This window comes from Rattus norvegicus, chromosome 4 (assembly GCF_036323735.1).
Source record: "Rattus norvegicus strain BN/NHsdMcwi chromosome 4, GRCr8, whole genome shotgun sequence".
NCBI classification, from domain to species: domain Eukaryota; kingdom Metazoa; phylum Chordata; class Mammalia; order Rodentia; family Muridae; genus Rattus; species Rattus norvegicus.
In genome coordinates, this window is record NC_086022.1 from 166,490,951 (window position 1) to 166,511,558 (window position 20,608).

Sequence of the window (20,608 nt, forward strand, 5' to 3'; positions counted from 1 at the left end):
AAAAATGTTCCTGGTGTGGCAGGCTTCTAATGGGTATCCGTGGGTCTGATGGTTTGGGATCTGCAGGTTTGTTCAGGAGCCACAGGTCTGATGAAATTGGGAAGACTGATATATGGAAAATGGAGGTCCCGCTGATATCCAGAGCGCCTCAAGTTTCTCCAGAGGACTCAGCAAGCAGGGAAGACAGAAGGGTAAATGCTATATACTAGTTCTTAATTATGCTTTTACTTAAGATGATTTATTCTACTCATAATAAAATACTCAGGCTGTTTATTAGGGTTATTTATTTAGTTCTATGGAAATTTTGAAAACAAATAAAACATTCATCCAGGCTTTGGGGGAAAGCCTGTCCAAAGATCTATCTTGTATCCACCAGGAAGGTAGATGTCCTCTGCTCTGTCAAGTCAGATTCCAGATTCCAGAACATTCACCAATCTTCCAGATTGTCTCTTTGTTTTCACTGCAAATGAAGTTCTATGATCAAAACACTTATTTCTAAGGAGTTATGAATTATTACAAAAAATAAGTAAGAAACAGGATATTTCAGTTTTACCTTTAACACTAATTGGAGAGTAAATCAGGGAATTTATTCAATTTCTTCCCACAAATACAGCTGTATAAATTTATACAGTCAGTATGGTCTAGTCTTGTTTTAGATAAGAATACACATCCTCCAAGCTTTTCATTGAATTTCATTGTGTTTGAGGCACTAAGGAACAAAAACAACAAGGGGCAACTGTTTAGTTCAGAACATTCACTGAAATGTTTTGATTTTAAAAATTCTACATGCCAAAGTAGATATAATATGTAACTAATCCTAAGTTCATTACTAAAATATGTTCTTTTGTTTAAGCTCATTAAAAAAACATTGTCCCTTTGTTACCACAATATCCCAATCTATTTTCACATTTGCAATTTTTGGTCAGCAGGAAAACTAATTTTCAATATTGCCAAGGAATTATTTTATGCTGACTCTCCTCTCCCATTGTTATCTTGTGTTTAAAAGTGCTAGGATAAAAGTAAAAACAGATTGTGACATACAAACATTGTCTTACATGCTCGTGTTGTAAGGAGAAAGGGAAGACTTATGTGGTAAAGTAGACAGAACTAGCAGAATCTCATCTTAACAAAGGAGGATGAGACATTCAGGAGAAAAAAATCACAAAGGGAAATACAGACAGAGATAATAAACTGAATAGATTTGCCCACAATGCTTAGGACAACGCTAGTCCTTATGGGGACTTAGCAACTTTCTGGGAAATTTACAGCCTCCTCAAGCTTTTGCTCTTCAAACTGTTTCTTTTAGAACTATTTTTTCTTGTAGCTTTGGGTTTCTGAAACAGTTTTTCTGTGTGGTCCTGACAGTACTGAAACTAGCTCTGGAGACCAGGCTAGCCACAAACGCAGAGATGATCTGGCCTCTGCTCACTAAAAACTATGCCCCAGCGCTGAGAATAAAAGCATGTAACACCTGACACTCAAGTTAGAAGAATTATTTTAAAGAAATACAATGAACAAGTTAAAGAGTCAAAGCCTGCAACTTAAAGATACTTCAGTTTTTCTGACACTTAAAATGTAAATCCAATTCAGCCAAGGAATCGAGTTCCAAATCAATAGTTCAAAGCATTGAACTGGTGAATATAAAACACCTAGCAGACTGCCTAGAGTATAATTGGTGCAAAAAAATTACCTGTGTGCATCATAAGTTGCTGGAGCATTTTTATTGGATATTTTTATTTATATTTCAAATGTTATCCCATTTGCCGATTTACCATCCATAAACACCCTATCCCATCCAGCCTCCCCCTTGTTTTACGAGGGTTTTCCCCTACACATCCACCCAACACTTCCCACCTCCGTGCCCTGACACCCCAAAAACCTGAGTGGTCCAAGCCTGGCAGAACCAAGGGGTTCTCCTGCCATTGGTGCACAACAAGGCCAGCCTCTGCTACATATGAAGGTTGAGCCATGGGTCTGCCCATGTGTACAATTTGAATGGTGGTTTATTGCTGGGAGCTCAGGGTGCCTGGTATTGTTGTTCTTGTGGAGTTGAAAACCCCTTCAGCTCCTGCAATCCTTTCTCTAACTCCTCCACTGGGGACTCTGCTCTCAGTGCAGAAGTTGGCTGCAAGTATTTGTCATGCTCTGTCATAGCATCCAAGAAGAGAGCTTCCTGTCAGTATGTACTTCTTGGCATCAGCAATAGTGTTTGGGTTTGGTAGCTGTAAATGGGCTGGATTCCCAAGTGGGCCAGTCTCTAGATGGCCTTTCCTTCAGTTTCTGCTCCCAAATTTGTCTCAGTATTTCCACATCTGAGTATATTTGTTTCCCCTTCAAAGAAGTACTGAAGCATCCACACTTTGCTTGTCCTTCTTCTTGATCTTCATGTGGTCAGAGGATTATATCTTGTGTAATCAGTGATACTGGGCTAATATAAACTTACAAGTGAGGATACACCATGTGTATCATTTTGTAATTGGGTTGACTCACTCAGGATTACATTTTCTAGTTCAATCCATTGGACTATAAATTTCATAAATTCATTATTTCAATAGCTGAGTAGTACCCAATAGGGAAAATGTACCCCATTTTCTGTATTCATTCGACTGTTGAGGGTGCATCTGGGTTCTTTCCAGTTTCTGGCTAGCATTAACAAGACTGCAGTGAACAAAGTGGAGCATGTGTCCTTGTTATATGTTGGAGCACCTCTTCAATATATGCTTCAATATATGCACAGGAGTGGTATAGCTTGGTTCTTAGTTAGTACTGTCCAATTGTCTAAGGCCAGACTGCTTTCCAGAGTGGTCGTACCACATTGCAGTCCCACCATCAACGGAGGATTGTTCTTCTTTCACTACATCCACTGTAGTATCTACTGTCACTGAATTTTTGATCTTAGCTATTGTGATTGCTGTGAGGTGGAATCTCAGGGTTGTTCTCACTCACTTGCATTTGCCTGATGACTAAGTATGCGGAACATTTCTTTAGGTAATTCTCAGGCATTCGATATTCTTCATCCGAGAATCCATTGTTTAGATATGTACCCATTTTCAATAGGTTTATTTGATTCTCTGGAGTCTAACTTCTTGAGTTCTTTATATATATTATATGTTAGACCTCTATCAGATGTATGATTGGTAAATATTGTTTCCCAATCTGTTGGTTGTTGCTTTGTTCTAATGACAGTGTCATATGCACTACAGAAGCTTTGCAGGTTTATGAGGTCCCATTTGTCCATTTTTGATCTTGGAAAATCAGCCATTGAAATTTTATTCAGGTAATTTTCTTCAGTGTCTACATGTTCAAGACTCTTACCCAATTTTTCTTTTATTAGGTTCACTATATCTGGTTTCATGTGGAGGTCCTTGATTCACTTGGACTTAAGCTTTACACAGGGTGATAATAATGGATCTTTGGCATTCTTCTACAAGATGACCTCTAGTTGAACCAGAACCATGTGTTGAAGATGCTATTTTTTTAACTGGGTGGTTTTAGCTCCTTTGACAAGGATCAAATGGCCATCGATGTGTGGGTTCATTTCTGGATCTTCAGTTCTATTCCACTGATGTACCTGCCTGTCTCTGTACCAATAACATAGAGTTTTTATCATTATTGCTCTGTAATACAGCTTGACGTCAGGGTTTTATTGTTCTAACAACAAAAGGGAAGTTCTTTTATTGTTGAGAATAGTTTGAGCTATTCTGGGTTTCTGTTATTTCAAATGAATTTGCAAATTGCTCTTTCTAACTCTATGAAGAATTGAGTTGGAATTTTGATGGGGATTGCATTGAATCCGTAGACTGCATTGTGCATGTTTGCCATTTTTACAATATTAATCCTGCCAGTGATGAGCATAGCATGTCTTTCCATCTTCTGAAACTTCTTCAATTTCTTTCTTCAGCGACTTGTCATACTTGCTTGGTTAGAATCACGCGAGTTATTTTATTTATCTGTGACTGTTGTGAAGGATATCGTTTCCCATATTTCTTACTCAACTTGTCTATCCTTTGACTAAAGGAAAGCTACTGATTTGGTTGAGTTAATTTTATATCCAGGAGCTTTTCTGAAGTTGTTTATCAGGATTAGTAGTTATCTGGGGGAATTTATGGGTTCACTTTAGTATACTATCATGACAACAGCACATATTGATATGTTGACTTCTGCCTTTCCAAGTTGTATGCGTTTGACCTCCTTTGATTGTTGTCTGATTGTTCTACCTCAGTCTTGAAATACTATATTGAATAGTTAGGGAGAGAGTGGGCAACCTAGTCTAGTCACTGATTTTAGTGGGATTGCTTCAAGTTTCTCTACATTTAGCTTAATGGTGGCTAATGGTTTGCTGTATATTGCATTTACTATGTTTAGATATGGGCCCTGAATTCCTGATCTTTCCAAGATTTTTAACATAAAGGGGTATTGAATTTTGTCAAATGCTTTCTCAACATCTAATGAGATTATCATGGGGTTTTTTCTTTAAGTTTATTATACAGTGGAATTAGTTGATTGATTGCAATATATTGAAACATCCCTGCATCCATGGGACGAAATGTACTTGACCATAATCGATGATCATTTGATGTGTCCTGTGATTTGACTTGTGAGTATTTTATTGAGGTTTATTTTTTCATTGATATTCATAAGGGAAATTCTTCTATAATTCTTTGTTTGTTGGGTCTTTGTGTCATTTAGATATAAGCATAATTGTGACTTTATAGATGGAATTGGGTAGTGGTCCTTTAGTTTCTGTTAGGTGAAATAATTTGGACAGTATTGGTATTAGGTTTTCTATGAAGTTCTGATAGAATTCTGTACTAAACCCATTTGGCCCTGGGCATTGTTTTTGGTTGAAAGATTTTAGTTATTGCTTATATTTCTTTAGGAGTTGTTGAACAGTTTAGATGATGTATTTGATATTGATTTAATTTTAGTACCTTATATCTGTCTAGAAAACTGTCCATTTCATCCAGATTTTCAGGTTTTGTTGAGTATAGGCTTTTCAGTAGGAACTGATATTTTTTTTGAATTTACTCAGATTCTGTTTTCTGTCTTCATTTTCATTTCTGATTGTGTTAATTGGATACTCTGTTCCCTCTGGTTAATCTGGCTAAGGATTTACATATTTGGTTGATTTTCTCAAAGAATCTGATTCAGGTTTTCTTGATTTTTGTGAAGTTCTTTTTGTGTCTACTTAGTTGATTTCTGCCCTGAGTTTGATTATTTCCTTCAGTCTACTCCTATTGGGTGTATTTGTTTCTTTATTCTAGAACTTTTAGGTGTGCTGTCAAGGTGTTAGTATATGCTCTCTCCAGTTTCTTTTTGGTGCCACTCTGGGCTATGAGTTTCCTCTTAGCACTGCTTTCTTTGTGTCCCATAAGTTTGTATATGTTGTGCCTTCATTTTCATTAAATTCAAAAGTCTTTAATTTCTTTCTTTCTTTCTCTCTTGACAAATATTTCAGTGAGTAGAGCATAGTTAAGTTACATATGTATGTGGCCTTTCTGTCATTTTTGTTGTTATTGAAGACCTGCGTTAGACAATGGTGATGTGATAGAATGCATGGAATTATTGCAATCTTCGTATATCTGTTGAAGCCTCTTTAGAGACAGCCTATATGGTCACTTTGAGAGAAGGTACCATGAGGTGCTGACAAAAAGGTATATTCTTTTGTTTTAGAATGAAATTGTCTATAGTCATCTGTTAAATCATTTGCTTCATAACTTCTGTTAGTTTCACTGTGTCTCTGTTTATTTTATATTTACCTCATTTGTCCATTGTTGCGAGTGGTGTGTTGTAGTCTCCCACTGTTATTGTGTGATGTGCAATGTGTTTGAGCTTTAGTATGTTTCCTTACATCAATGTAGGTGCCCTTGCATTTCGAGCATAGATATTCAGGATTATGAGTTCCTCTTGCTGGATTTTTCCATTGATGATTGTCATATGTCAATCATGGTCTTTTTTGATAATTTTTGGTTTAAAGTCGATTTTATTCGATATTAGAATGGCTACTCAAGCTTTTTTCTTGGAACAATTTGCTTAAAAAATTGTTTTCCAGCTTTACTCTGAGACAGTGTCTGTCTTTGTCACTGAAGTGATTCCTGTATATAGCAAAATGCTGGGTCCTCTTTCGTATACAGGAATTTCTTTTCTGGTCCAATCAATTTGGAGTTCTGTAGATTTCTTCTATGTTTATGGGCATCTCTTTCCTTAGTTTTAGGAAATTCTCTTCTACAATTTTGTTGAAGATATTGACTGGCCATATAAATTGGGAATCTTTGCCCTATTCTATTTCTATTATCCTTAGTTTGATCTTCTCATTGTGTCCTGGGTTTCCTGGATGTTTTTGTTCAGGAGCTTTTTCTGTTTTACAATTCTTTCTGTTGTATCAACATTTTCTATCATATCTTCTATCCCTGAGATTCTCTCTTCTATCTCTTGTATTCTGGTGGTTATGCTTGCATCAATGACATATGATCTCTTCCTAGGTTTGCTATCGCCAGGCTTGTCACCCTTTGTGATTTCTCTATTGTTTCTAATTCCGTTTTTATTTGCTGGATGGTTTTGTTCAATTCCTTCACCTGTTTGGCTGTGTTTTCCTATAATTTTTTGAGGGATTTTCATGTTTCCTCTTTAAGGGCTTCTACTTGTTTATATCTGTTGTCCTGTATTTCTTTAAGGGAGATATTTATGTCCTTTTGAAATCCTCTATCATCAGCAAGAGATGTGAGTTTTCAATCCAAATCCTGCTTTTCTGTGTTGGGATATCCAGTATTTGTTTTTGGTGGAAGAACTGGGCTCTGATGATGCCAAGAGGGCTTGGTTTCTAATTCTTAGGTTGCTACACTTGCATCTCGTCATCTAATTATCTCTGGTTTTACCTGGTCTTGCTGTCTCTGACAATGGCTTGAACCTCCTTCAAGACTATGTGTCAGCACTACTGGAGACTAGTTTTCTCTCAGTGAGATCTGGATACAGAGAGCACTGTGTCAAAGTCAGCTCTGGTATAGGCAGATACTAGAAAGATCCTATTCCAGACTCTTCCTTGGTGCCTGTGTCCAGAGGGTTACAGGTGGGTCTCTCTTGAGCCAAGAATGTGAGAAGAAGTGATGTTCTCAACTGTGCTCTCACGATTCTCAACACTTCTGAGAGTCCCACTCGCTCTTTCACAGGATCTGGGTACAGAGCACTGTGGAACTGGGTCACTCCAGGAGCAGTCTGAAATTGTATTTTCTGACCGAACACCAGATGGCAAATTATTTGCAAACAAGCACTGCAAAACCCCTAATTTCCTTTTATATAATTTTTATAGATAAAGCCAATTGCAATCACAAATCTGGTACCATTATTTGCAACAAAGTTTTGTAGCACCCCTAACTTCCTTTCATATAATTTTCATAGCTGAAGCCTATTGCAACTACAAATTTAGTACAATGGGGAAAAGCTCACCTAGACAAAAGCTAATTAGTATAAAAATGCAAATCCTGAGAGTGTACACATTTACATTCTAGTTTTTCTTTCTTTATATGGGAGATTCAATTCTTTACTGAGGGTGTGGCCACTGTGAGTTTCCTTTTTCCAGTGAATAAATTACAAACACATACCTATGAACATTACTTTAAAATGAGTTAGCACAACACATGTAAAGAGCTTTTAATAGTAGTATAGGGTGATATGATCATAAAAATTTTATGTATATGAAATAATTCAGAAAAAAATACAGTTAATAAAGATAATCAGTGAACAGTTTTCTATTAGATTAAAAATTAGGAAAAGAATTTGAGATTTCCACAATACATTGAAATGGAAGGTTTAGCTGTATATAAACATGTTCTTATATTTATAAATAACCACCAATTGTATAAGCTACCATCAATAAAAATCACATGAATGTCTCAGAGACTCACACCCATTTTATCTGTCAAGATCATTGAGTCACTTCACACCATCTCAAATTGTTGACTTTTTAGTGCCCTTTGCAATGTAGAAGACACAATTCTGAGATGTATGCAGTATTAACTCAATTTTGCTCAGTTCCTTGACCATATATATTCCCTTTTTAAAATCTGCTCAGAAACTTCCGTATGCAAATTTTCTTTACCCATGAGATCATAGAAAATTAGTAAAGTCATGTAAAAGAAGAGAAAAGTCTTTGCACACATTCCTCCCAATTCCCACACCAGTGGGAAGAGTCTGAAGTGTTCAGAAACTCACAGTTTAGATGGTCCACTTTCAATCCATGCCCATTCCTTTTTTTCTTTATCATATGAAAATCCAATCCAGTAATTGTCTGTAATAAGCTGTTGCTGAAGGAACTTCTATAAAGGAAAGAGCACACCTTATGATGAAATTTCTGTCAGTTAGATGACAGAACAAGCACGAAAAGTTCCCTGCATTTCTATGACATTCTCTGATGTCTTCCCAATGGTCAGTCCTACCATTTCTTTAGTGACTTACTACTAGTAGAAATTTTATATCAATACTATGTCAGCTCAATCACTTTTTTATATAAACATTTCAGGTGTCCTGAGATGTGGTATTTGGGACTGTGTTTCTTAGACCAAGTCTCACTATGTACCTAAGCCCTTTCCTTGAACTCACAATTAAGGCAAGAATATTTTAGAGTTGGCATTTTGTTTCACAGACAAATCAGTTTCTTCTATTACAACTTCTATGCCTGAGCTAAACACAAGAAATCTCAACAGAGAAATCATGAATGGCAAACAAATATATTAGTAAATGTTCAAAGTCCTTAGCCATCAGGGAAATGCAGATCAGAACAACTCTGAGATCCCATCTTATACCAAAAAGACTGGCGAAGATTAAAAACTGAAGGGATAGCAAATGCTCCAAGAATGTGGAGAAAAGGGAACATTCCTCCATTGCTAGTAGGAGGGCACACTTTTACAAAAATTTAGAAATCAATTTGTTTGTTTTTTAGAAAAATCTCTATACAACTCCTGGGCATATACCCAAAAGATGTTCCACCTTCCCTCAAAAGAGACACTTGCTCAGATATGTTCAAAGCAGTTTGATTTTAATAGCCAAAAAGTGGAAACAACTTAGATGTCCCTCAACTGAAGAATGAATAAATAATGTGGTACATTTTTACAATGGAATACTATTCCTCTCTGAAAAACAAAGGCATCATGAATTTTGCAGGAGAAAATGAATAGAACTTGATAATTTCATCCTGTGTAAGATAAGCAAGTCCAAAAAGGGTTTACATGGTATGTATTCACTTATAAGTGAACATTAACTATAAATTTTGGATGCCCATGCTATACACTCCATACACGCAAGTGGATGGACAGCAAGAAGGTGCAAGCAAGGATGCATAAATCTCACTTAAAAGCAGAAATTAAATGGTCAAAAGGCTGAGAGAGGGAGAACTGCATGGAAGATGGGATGATGAACAAAGTGTGGGTTCTATATTGGGTATGAGAAGGGGAGGAAGGGAATGCCTGATGGCAATGATAATGAATGGAAATCTGCAACTGATGGGGGCAGTGTAGGGGACATCTCCATGAAAAGATGGAATCCAGGGATATGGGAAGCACACAAGAATCAACAGGGTTATCCTTAACTGTGACTAAATGCAGCCTAGGGAGTCTGCATACTATGTTCAAAACAAACCCAGGGGAATGATAGGCACAGCAACATACCCTCAAACTTTTGACCCAAAACTTACACTGTCTACAAGAAATGCAGTGTTTTGGGATCGAACAAAGACTGAGGAAACAGCCAACCAATAACTGGCTCAACTTGAGATACATCCCATGGAAAAGCATCAATCTCTGACATCATTAGTGATACTCTGCTATCCTTGCAGACATGATTCTGTGTGTAATCTGTGAGGATCCCTCTAGCAGCTGAATCATACATACACAGATGTCCATAGCCAAACGGTGGATAGATCTTGGGGACTTACAGAAGAATATTTGAAAAGATGGTGGGCTTTGAAGGGAGCAGGAATGCCACAGAAAGACTAACAGAAACCTGGACCGCTGTGGCATTCAGAATCAGAACCACAAAACAAAGAAAATACAGGGGGCTGAACCTAGGCTTCCATGCACAAATGAAGTGTGGTTTTTCATAAGGGTCCAGAACAACTGGGATGGGGCAGTCTCAAAAACTGAAGCCTGTACATGGCTTATGTTCTTCTAACTGGGCTGAGCCTTGTTCTAACTCAGTGGTAAAAGATGCAGCTAGCGTCATGGACAATTGATGTGCCAGGGTACTAGGAAACCTTGGGGCCCACCAACTCATCAGAGGAGAAAGAGAAATGGGATATAGATTATGGGAGGAAGTGACCAGGAGGGAGTCCGTGAGAAATTAAGAAGTGAAATACTACTACTACTATTACTACCAGTACTACTACTACTACAACTAATAATAATAATAATAATAATAATAATAATAATAGACATTAAAAATCAGTTATGGTTACTGTATCAAGTGGAAATTAGTGTATTTCTTGACATTAAATCTTTTTATAACCAGGAAAGGGAATAATATTTGAAATGTAAATAAGAAATACCCAATTTATCTCATAAAACTGCAAAGCTTCTGTAAGGCAAAGGACACTGTGGTTAGGACAAAACCGCAACCAACAGATTGGGAAAAGATCATTACCAATCCTACAACAGATAGAGGCCTTATATCCAAAATATACAAAGAACCCAAGAAGTTAGACTACAGGGAGACAAATAACCCTATTAAAAAATGGGGTTCAGAGCTAAACAAAGAATTCAAAACTGAGGAATGCCGAATGGCTGAGAAACACCTAAAGAAATGTTCAACATCTTTAGTCATAAGGGAAATGCAAATCATAACAACCCTGAGATTTCACCTCACACCAGTGAGAATGGCTAAGATCAAAAACTCAGGTGACAGCAGATGCTGGTGAGGATGCGGAGAAAGAGGAACATTCCTCCATTGTTGGTGGGATTGCAGACTGGTACAACCATTCTGGAAATCAGTCTGGATGTTCCTCAGAAAATTGGACATTGAACTGCCTGAGGATCCAGCTATACCTCTCTTGGGCATATACCCAAAAGATGCCCCAACATATAAAAAAGTCACGTGCTCCACTATGTTCATCGCAGTCTTATTTATAATAGCCAGAAGCTGGAAAGAACCCAGATGCCCTTCAAAAGAGGAATGGATACAGAAAATGTGGTACATCTACACAATGGAATATTACTCAGCTATCAAAAACAATGACTTTATGAAATTCGTAGGCAAATGGTTGGAACTGGAAAATATCATCCTGAGTGAGGTAACCCAATCACAGAAAAACAAACATGGTTTGCACTCATTGATAAGTGGCTATTAGCCCAAATGCTTGAATTACCCTAGATGCCTAGAAGAAATGAAACTTAAGATGGATGATCAAAATATGAATGCTTCACTCCTTCTTTAAAAGGGGAACAAGAATACCCTTGGCCGGGAATAGAGAGGCAAAGATTAAACAGACACAGAAGGAACACCCACTCAGAGCCTGCCCCACATGTGGCCCATGCATATACAGCCATCCAATTAGACAAAATGGATGAAGCAAAGAAGTGCAGGCAAACAGGAGCCAGATGTATATCTCTCCCGAGAGACACAGCCAGAATACAACAAACACAGAGGTGTATGCCAGCAGCAAACCACTGAACTGAGAATAGGACCCCCCTTGAAGGAATCAGAGAAAGAACTGGAAGAGCTTGAAGGGGCTCGAGACCCCATATGTACAACAATGCCAAGCAACCAGAGCTTCCAAGTACTAAAGAATATACATGGACTGACCCTGGGCTCCAACCTCATAGGTAGCAATGAATATCCTAGTAAGAGCACCAGTGGAAGGGGAAGCCCTGGGTCCTGCTAAGAGTGAACCCCCAGTGAACTAGATTGTTGGGGGGAGGGCGACAGGGGGGGGAGGATGAGGAGGGGAACACCAATAACGAAGGGGAGGGGTGAGGGAGATGTTTGCCCGGAAACCGGGAAAGGGAATAACACTCGAAATGTAAAAGAAATACTCAAGTTAATAAAAAAAAAAAGAAAAGAAAAGAAATACCCAATTTACTGAAGATGGAAAAAATAAAAAAATTTTAAAAATCTTATGTTGTTATTTATCCCTGTATTACATTGTTGTGTAAATATTGTACCATTTTATGAATACCAAGGAATCAAAGTGATTCTGAAATCATTCCTCTAAAAAAGTATACTCTTAATATTTGAAGAGATTTGATTAGTAATAATTTAACCATGAATGTCAGAATCTTGAAAAACATGTTTTCTTTTAAATAGTGATTTTTAAAATGGATATGTTTTTTTTTTCAAAACATAAGAATACTATGCTGTAAAAATATGGACAATTTCAGTGAAAATTTCGATTCAGCTAACTGGTCAACCATTTAATTTAACATTTGTCACATCATCTCGTTTTACAGACAGGTCGAGAGCTCAACCACTTTCCCTATTGTCATCTGATTACTCATCTTAGGCATCCTCACTTCCACATTCCAAAGAGCAAACTCAAGACATTGGGGGTTTATTTGGCCCTCTAAACAAATAAAAAACTGAATAAAAAGCTGTCAGCCACAGGATGTACCATAACAAAGGGTTAAAATTCATCAGCGAAAGATGTGCTTTCTGAGATATTCTCTTTTAAACTTATGAGAAAGGGATAAGACTGAAAGATACAAGTGTCTCTGTAGTAATTAGGCTCCTGTTAACAGACCTGGATCCCACAGTTTTGAACATGTTACAGGTAAACCATATACAATTAAAAACAAATCTGGATTGAGTAACTCATGGTTAGATACAGATTCTAAGAGAGTAAAGGGGCAAGTGTCTACAGTACCCGTTCGTCCTCATCATCTATCTTCAGGAGGAATAAACTGGAATTCTGGCAGGTCTGTTTACATTCATCCCATGATTTTCCATCCTTGATGACATAATAACATTTTATACCATAGCAGAACCAGTATGTTTCAATTTCACTGCCTACAACAGAGAAGATAAATGGTTAAACTTATTACTTTGTGGTATTCTATTGACAGATCAATATATTTATTAAGCCTGTGGAGGGGGAGTAAAATCCCACTGATCTCATAAATTGAGATTCTAAAATGCCCAGAGACCCTTGCACACCCATGTTCTATATGAAATTGTTTGTAACCATAGAGATACAAGAAAAAATAGGTTATGTGTTGATCATGGATGAATCAGTAGAGAAAATGTAGCATGAGCACACAAAAGTATACAATTCATCCTTTAAAGGGAAATGAATCAGCCCAGCACGATGACTTATGCCTATAACCTGAGCACTCCAAAGGGAGAGGCAGTAGGATCATCACTATTTTAAGTCCAGCCAAGGCTAAGCAGTGAACTCCAGTCCAGCTTTAGGTATACCATGAGTTCCAAGTCACCCTTGACTGGAGAATGACATCATTTTTTACACTAAAACCCAAATGGTTGACATGGATGAACTTAAGGATGGAACAACCTTATGATTCCATGCAGATCAGGTTTCTAAAGCAGCCCAACTCTATGAAGCAGAAGCTTGTAAGATACCAGGGGCTAGAAAAGAAGAAATGAACATGTGCTACTCAGAGACAGCTAAACTGATGGCAGAATTCTGGATCTGTAGATTACTAGATCTGCAGATCTAGTGTATTATCCCCACAATGATCTATATAATATTGTGCTCTTAGCATTGTTCCATGGTCTGTGCTGCATGCTCTTATCTTAAGAAAAATAAGAGACATATAAAGGAAGTTTTTTTTTGTTCATAGTCTATTTTTGAGATTATGTTGATGCCTTCAATGGTATGACCACATGCCAAATATTTCAATTTGAGTATTTTAAATTGTGTGCACTTTTGGTGTCGAAGTCACATCAATATGAATATTTTGTTTAGTGAGGGGCTGGGAATGGCCATTTTTTACTAACAAACTTTTTCTCCAACCTTCATTTTTCTGTGAACATATAGCCTTGTGGTCCTCATAGTGGCCTGAAATTTTCTGGAATGTCTGGATTGTTCAGAAAGTTATAATCCCCCTCCCACAACCACATATTCATAATAATTAAATCACTAAGTTACCCTTTTCAGACAATGAAGTCATTCTAAAGTAATGAAACAAAATATTTTCCATGGGTTTGGAATACTTCAAATATGTTTTTAGAATTTTTTCTGTCACATGTTTTGTAATGTAGCAATTGTAAATATATTAGTCCATACATAATGAGAATTGTCACATCTTACTATCACAATGTGGTGAGATTATATGCAAGAGGTCTTTGTGAACTCTAAATACTGAAAAAAATATTTAATGATGATTGATAAACTTTGTCAGTTAAAGAAGACCAGTCATGGCGAAGGATAAGAAAGGTTCCTTATGATGTTTGATCTTTTCATCTTTCTAGCTTCAGTCACTGTCACTCACATGGCTGCACTGCGTGCACAACATGTTGAAGCTCTCCTGTTTGCTACAGAAAGGGTTGCTTTGTTACAAACAGTCCAACTCTCTCAAAAAAATGTCAGATGTATTATAATAGCCAGAAGCTGGAAAGAACCCAGATGCCCTTCAACAGAGGAATGGATACAGAAAATGTGGTACATCTACACAATGGAATATTACTCAGCTATCAAAAACAACGAGTTTATGAAATTCGTAGGCAAATGGTTGGAACTGGAAAATATCATCCTGAGTGAGCTAACCCAATCACAGAAAGACATACATGGTATGCACTCATTGATAAGTGGCTATTAGCCCAAATGCTTGAATTACCCTAGATCCCTAGAACAAACGAAACTCAAGACGGATGATCAAAATGTGAATGCTTCACTCCTTCTTTAAATGAGGAAAAAGAATACCCTTGGCAGGGAAGGGAGAGGCAAAGATTAAAACAGAGACTGAAGGAACACCCATTCAGAGCCTGCCCCACATGTGGCCCATACATATACAGCCACCCAATTAGACAAGATGGATGAAGCAAAGAAGTGCAGACCGACAGGAGCCGGATGTAGATCGCTCCTGAGAGACACAGCCAGAATACAGCAAATACAGAGGCGAATGCCAGCAGCAAACCACTGAACTGAGAATAGGTCCCCCGTTGAAGGAATCAGAGAAAGAACTGGAAGAGCTTGAAGGGGCTCGAGACCCCAAAAGTACAACAATGCCAAGCAACCAGAGCTTCCAGGGACTAAGCCACTACCTAAAGACTATACATGGACTGACCCTGGACTCTGACCCCATAGGTAGCAATGAATATCCTAGTAAGAGCACCAGTGGAAGGGGAAGCCCTGGGTCCTGCTAAGACTGAACCCCTAGTGAACTAGTCTATGGGGGGAGGGCGGCAATGGGGGGAGGGTTGGGAGAGGAACACCCATAAGGAAGGGGAGGGGGAGGGGGATGTTTGCCCGGAAACTGGGAAAGGGAATAACACTCGAAATGTATATAAGAAATACTCAAGTTAATAAAAAAAAAATGTCAGATGTAAACAGGTACACACATATACATAAACACACAAAAAAACACACGTATGCAAATTAATCTTGAAACTTTATCTTTGTAAATGCTCTAATTTCATTTTAGCATAAATAGTTGATAAATACACTCTTATTTAAAAAAAGTTCCACGTCCTGTCAGCAACAAAGTTGTAGACTAAGATTTTCGCAGAGAAACAATCAAATTTTCAGGGGTACTTGTTTGTAACTTCATTTCCATGGAGCAGTAAGAGTCAGTGTCAGACATAAGGATCCCCCAAATGATTAACCCAACGATCATCAGCATATTAAGTTGCTGGTTGGACTTCAAAGCTTCCAGAGAAGACACAGTGGCTAGTAATGCAGTTCTGTATTCACATTCCTCATTCCCACTACATACCTGTATGTGGTGAGGAATTTACGACCGTCTTGGTTTTGCTGTACCATCTCTTCTGTTCTCTCTTGAGTGATTCCAGAAAATCATTGCCTGTACTACAGTCTATAGACTTTTTTCTCAGCATTTCTTCCTTTAAGTCAATGTCACTTTGCATGGAGCTGCAATTATGGTGGTGGTTTGGAATTTCCTGCAGTCCATGTTTTTTTTGACTATACTGAAAAACTAAATTAGTCACAGATGTAATATCAATAATTCTTAGAAAGAGTACATATTAAATTTTAAGAATACACAAAAAGCTTCACGTTGACAGCCAATACATATCATTACTTTCATTGGTACTTTAACATTTATACATTAGCACTTCAACTAATTCACTATAGAAACAGTTACATCAATTTTCTCAAAAATAAATTGCATGTAAAGTAAATAATACAACTGAAAATTTTTGGTGGGAGTAACTTCCATTCACTTCATTCTTTGAAGCACAAATTTACACATTATAACCTAAGTAAAATATTCAATAAATAGTTAACACACCATGAAAATATGAACTAAATATGTTAAGAAATAGCACAATTCTTTTTGGAGCATATGGAATGCAATATATCCACACACATAGCTATGTTTTAGCACAGCCTGTAAGTGATTTCCTCTGTCAATGTGGAGGAATCCAATAAACTTTAACCTTAAATTCCTCTGTACAAATGAACTCTTTTGACTTAAGCATAACCTCAATGTATATAGAAGAAATAGAAAAATAAGGACACCGATTCTTTGCATAGTGGTCTCTCATAAAATATTTATGTAAGATTAACAATCACATGAGATCAGAAAAAAAAGACTATCACCAAGTCCTCAGAAAGTACATAACCAAAAACATGACAGAATAAGGCAACTCCCAACAGCCCCAGATTTAACAGATTAGTTATGAAAGAGAACAGACACTACAGTATGTCAGGAAAAAAAATACTAATATCCAGAGATTCTGTCTCATCCAGTGATTACAAGCAGGACAAAGAATAGAGTGTAAAACTGCATGTTTCTTGTCTAAAGCTACTTTTTAGACACAAGTTCAAACATGATGTATCTCAATTACTCACTGTGTGACACCAATGCAGCAGCGATAACCAGCCGAAGGGGGATTCCGAGAGCTATCACAATGAGCAGACAGGGGACTGAACACACTTAAATCAACAAAACAAAGCAAGAAATTCTCCATGAAAAGACCACCCCTCAGTACTAATTACAATTTTTGTAGCATGGAAACAAAGGGAATTTTATACAAGTCTTTGATATGAACTGACTGAAAATGTGCTCTCAAAAGTATGCATTTCTACCTAAAATGTAGCCACTCAAGAAATCATATAGGTGTGAAGTCTCACAAAAGTTTGTACAATGGTTGTCCTATATTGTGAATCCTCCTGACTCAGCCTAACAGGAGCTAGATGATAGGCATGTAACCTCACCCATTTCTATAGGAACAAAAGTACCTTCTACAGATATCACTAGAGGCATAGATGCAATCCAAGTACAAGGTACTTGGTACCTTTACTTTACTTGGTAAAGCAGGGGCATGCAGTCCACCAGAAAGATAATTTGGCATGGAGGGGAAATAAAGAGGGATTGGATGTTCCTGAGAACTGGTAGAGAACGACAGCTGCTCTGGTCCTCAACTATCTATTTTTCCCTGTAATTTCAAATTGCTCAATATAATACTAAATATTTTGGTGTATCTAGTGTATTTGGAATCTGACACTCATGCCTCTAATTACCACTACAAAAAAGAAAAAGATCTCAGCTTGGAGCACAGCTATAGCAGCAGCTTGTGCAGAGTAAGTAAAAAAGAGTAAAAATTGAGATTTCCTCAGTTTCATTAATAAACCAAATTATTCTTTGATAATTTTGGAGTTTAGCCATCCCCACACAATCTAATCCTCTCATCCCCTCTCCCTTCATCTGCAACTTTATTCTCAGGAAGAAACTTCCTAATTTGATGGACAATTCTTGGCTAGTTGCATTAGATGTTGGGATATTTCTGACAATTAAGATGCTTTCTTTGAGAGTGAAAGTATTGTTTCTAATGCATAAGCTTCATTTCCTTAGAATTTTCTTCCTCTAGAACTTTTTTGTGTTTTTTCAGACCATAGTTGTCTGTTAGTATTAATGTTTGGATATTTATGACAATTAAAACACTTTCTTTGAGAGTGAAAATATTGTTTCTAACGCCTAAGTTTTGCTTCCTTAAGAGTTCATTTCTCTAGAACATTTCATGTATTTTTAAGCACTGTTAGGTTTGAAGGTTTTGGAATCCTTCTTAATTAGACTAAATAATAAGAAAACCTCCAAATGCCTTCTCACTTCTTGATTCCCAATAAATTTTTCTTACACATTGACATTATACTAATCAGCAAATCTGATTTATTCCTTTACAAGCAAACATCCGAGAAGTAGACATATGGTTATATTTTTTCTTTCTGTTCCTTTTTATTTTAAATCTTGCTTTATTTTTTCACAATTTTGTACATAATTATCCTCCAATCAATACTCTTTTCTTACCTCTCACCCTGGTGCTTAACCAAGCCCAGATGAAATGGAACATTATACATTTCAATAAAAGCCAGTAGGATATTTTTAAATTATTAAGTTTAAAATACATTTTAAAAGTGATTTTAGACACTTAAAACACTTACCTCTGGGGCCAGCTTTTCTGGACGACTGAGTCTCCTCAGGCCTCACCTGGTTCTGTAACCCTGAAGACTTATGAAATCTCTCAGTGGAGAAAATGACCTCCTGCTCACTCATCTTGGGAGTATGTAGAGTATGTTCTCTGTTAAAATATGTTCCTGGGTGGTTTCTAAAAGAAAATGTTAAAATATCCACCTTTAGGAAGGTACATGGACTGATAATACAGAAGGTTGGGAAAGGTGGGGTCTGTCTAATTCCCTTAATGATACAAACATCCTGACAAGGAATGACCTCGATTTCCATTGAGGTGATTTCCCTTTGCAGACTTGTATTAAAATGGTTTATAATTCTAATGGCAACAACACTTTCTAGTAAATATGAAAAGAATTAAAAATTTACTACTAAGTCATTCTGATATTAGCACAGCTTGTTTGTTCAAATTATTCAGCATATAAAAATGTTAGGTAAAATTGGTATCAGTGGAAATCATTGAAAAATTATGCAAATAACAAAGTCTCAATGCCTTAGAAATAAAAATGTTGCTTTGAAATTATTTGCATACTTTGATAAATATATTAATATTGAATGATATTACAGTCTTTTTTTACATATATACATGACTCTCAGAGTTCCCCATACACTTCTGCAGGTGATCTAAGACACTTAAATATCTCTTGGGTTGAGGCCCAATCAGCTCAGATCTCCAACCTCTCCACCCAGCCACTATCTACACATTCCCATCCATGATTAAGCCTGGTAAATGTATTTAACTAGAAAAGATCCTATTGAGTCAGATAATCCAATCCAGACCATCTCATCAGGAGCTCCTGATTCAAAGTCTACAGAAATGCTTTGTAATTTTTAGTAACTGCAGCAACGAGGAAAGTAGAAAGGGGACTTTGCTTGGTGGGGTGTGGGAGCAACAGAGAGAGGCATAGAAGATACAATATTAAGTTTCAATCCAAAATCATTCCATGTACACAGTCATGTCACATATAACATAAAAATAACAATAACATAATGCATTAATAAACAGTAAGCATTTGTAACTGGCCTTTCCCTCACATTAAAAACTCAGCTGAGAACCAGAAGACAATAAAAACAAGCTGCACATGCATTCTTTTCTAGATTTTTAATGTATGAAGTTTACTGAAGTGAATCTTCTTTTGCCTTACTCCTTAACAAAAGAAAGAATCCTTTAATTACAGGATTATTTTTCAAAATTTTTTATTAATATTGCTCTTGGGATAGGTGTGCCCAATCCAAGTTGCATGAGTCCAGAAAACAACTTTACAAAGTGAGTTCTCTTACCCACCTTCATGTGAGTTTCAGGAATCAAACTCAGGTATTCAGTCAGGCTGCTGTAAAAGTATATTTACACGCTGACCATTTTACCTGGATCCTATTAGCACATCTTTCAGATGGATAGTATATAAACATTTAGCACAGTTAAAGACTCATGAACTCCATAGATTCCTCTACTTTAATTTCACAGTACACAAATAATTATTCCCAGCCTACTCAACAAGAAGATCACCAGTGCAGAATTACAATTTTCTCGTGCTACCAGAGTTAACATGATCTAACACAACCAACAGGGCTTCCTGCATCAATCCCACTCTCATGTTACACTATGTATAATTCTCTTGAATATATTTGATCATTTTATAGAAAATCAATAGTGCGGTTATTGTTACCTTGGTCTCTACACTGAAGTGATGCTGGTAGAAGGAATGGATCCCCCAATTGGGGAAATGTTTACCTCTCCTGGTCTGTATACTGTAAGAGGCTCCAAGACGAAAGGCAGAACTAACATTTCTCTGTGTAATACTCAACCTCAAGATCTTCTGCCCCTCCTCTTGACCAAAGTGAAAAGAGGAAATTACATTTGAAAGCTCACTCTGAGAGCAAAGGAGGAACATATGGTTCCATATACTATGAATGAAATATACATAAATGATATTTGATGTTTAAGAACAAGAATACTCCAGAGAGAGCAAAACAAGTGTCATTAGCAAAACTACTAGGAAAAAGAGGGACTGAAGATCCTCTAC

At 37.0% G+C, this 20,608-nt stretch overlaps 2 protein-coding genes across 2 annotated transcripts in view; both read right to left on the reverse strand.

Annotated features, from left to right (window-relative positions):
• Nucleotides 1–259: 259 nt before the first annotated feature.
• The window catches only part of Klra5 (killer cell lectin-like receptor, subfamily A, member 5), a 64,878-nt gene continuing 44,529 nt past the window's right edge, over nt 260–20,608 (reverse strand). Inside the window, exon 8 of the mRNA NM_198746.3 lies at nt 260–460. The gene's annotated coding sequence lies outside the window, so the exon portion shown is untranslated. The remainder of the gene's footprint in view (nt 461–20,608) is intronic.
• Ly49s7 (Ly49 stimulatory receptor 7) lies at nt 268–20,343 on the reverse strand. Its single transcript, NM_001009494.2, is given in 8 exon segments — nt 268–460; nt 554–709; nt 8,209–8,312; nt 12,845–12,987; nt 15,873–16,091; nt 16,970–17,053; nt 18,560–18,723; nt 20,252–20,343. Coding segments are annotated over 6 exon segments (810 nt in total). The 5' UTR covers nt 18,672–18,723; nt 20,252–20,343; the 3' UTR covers nt 268–460; nt 554–561.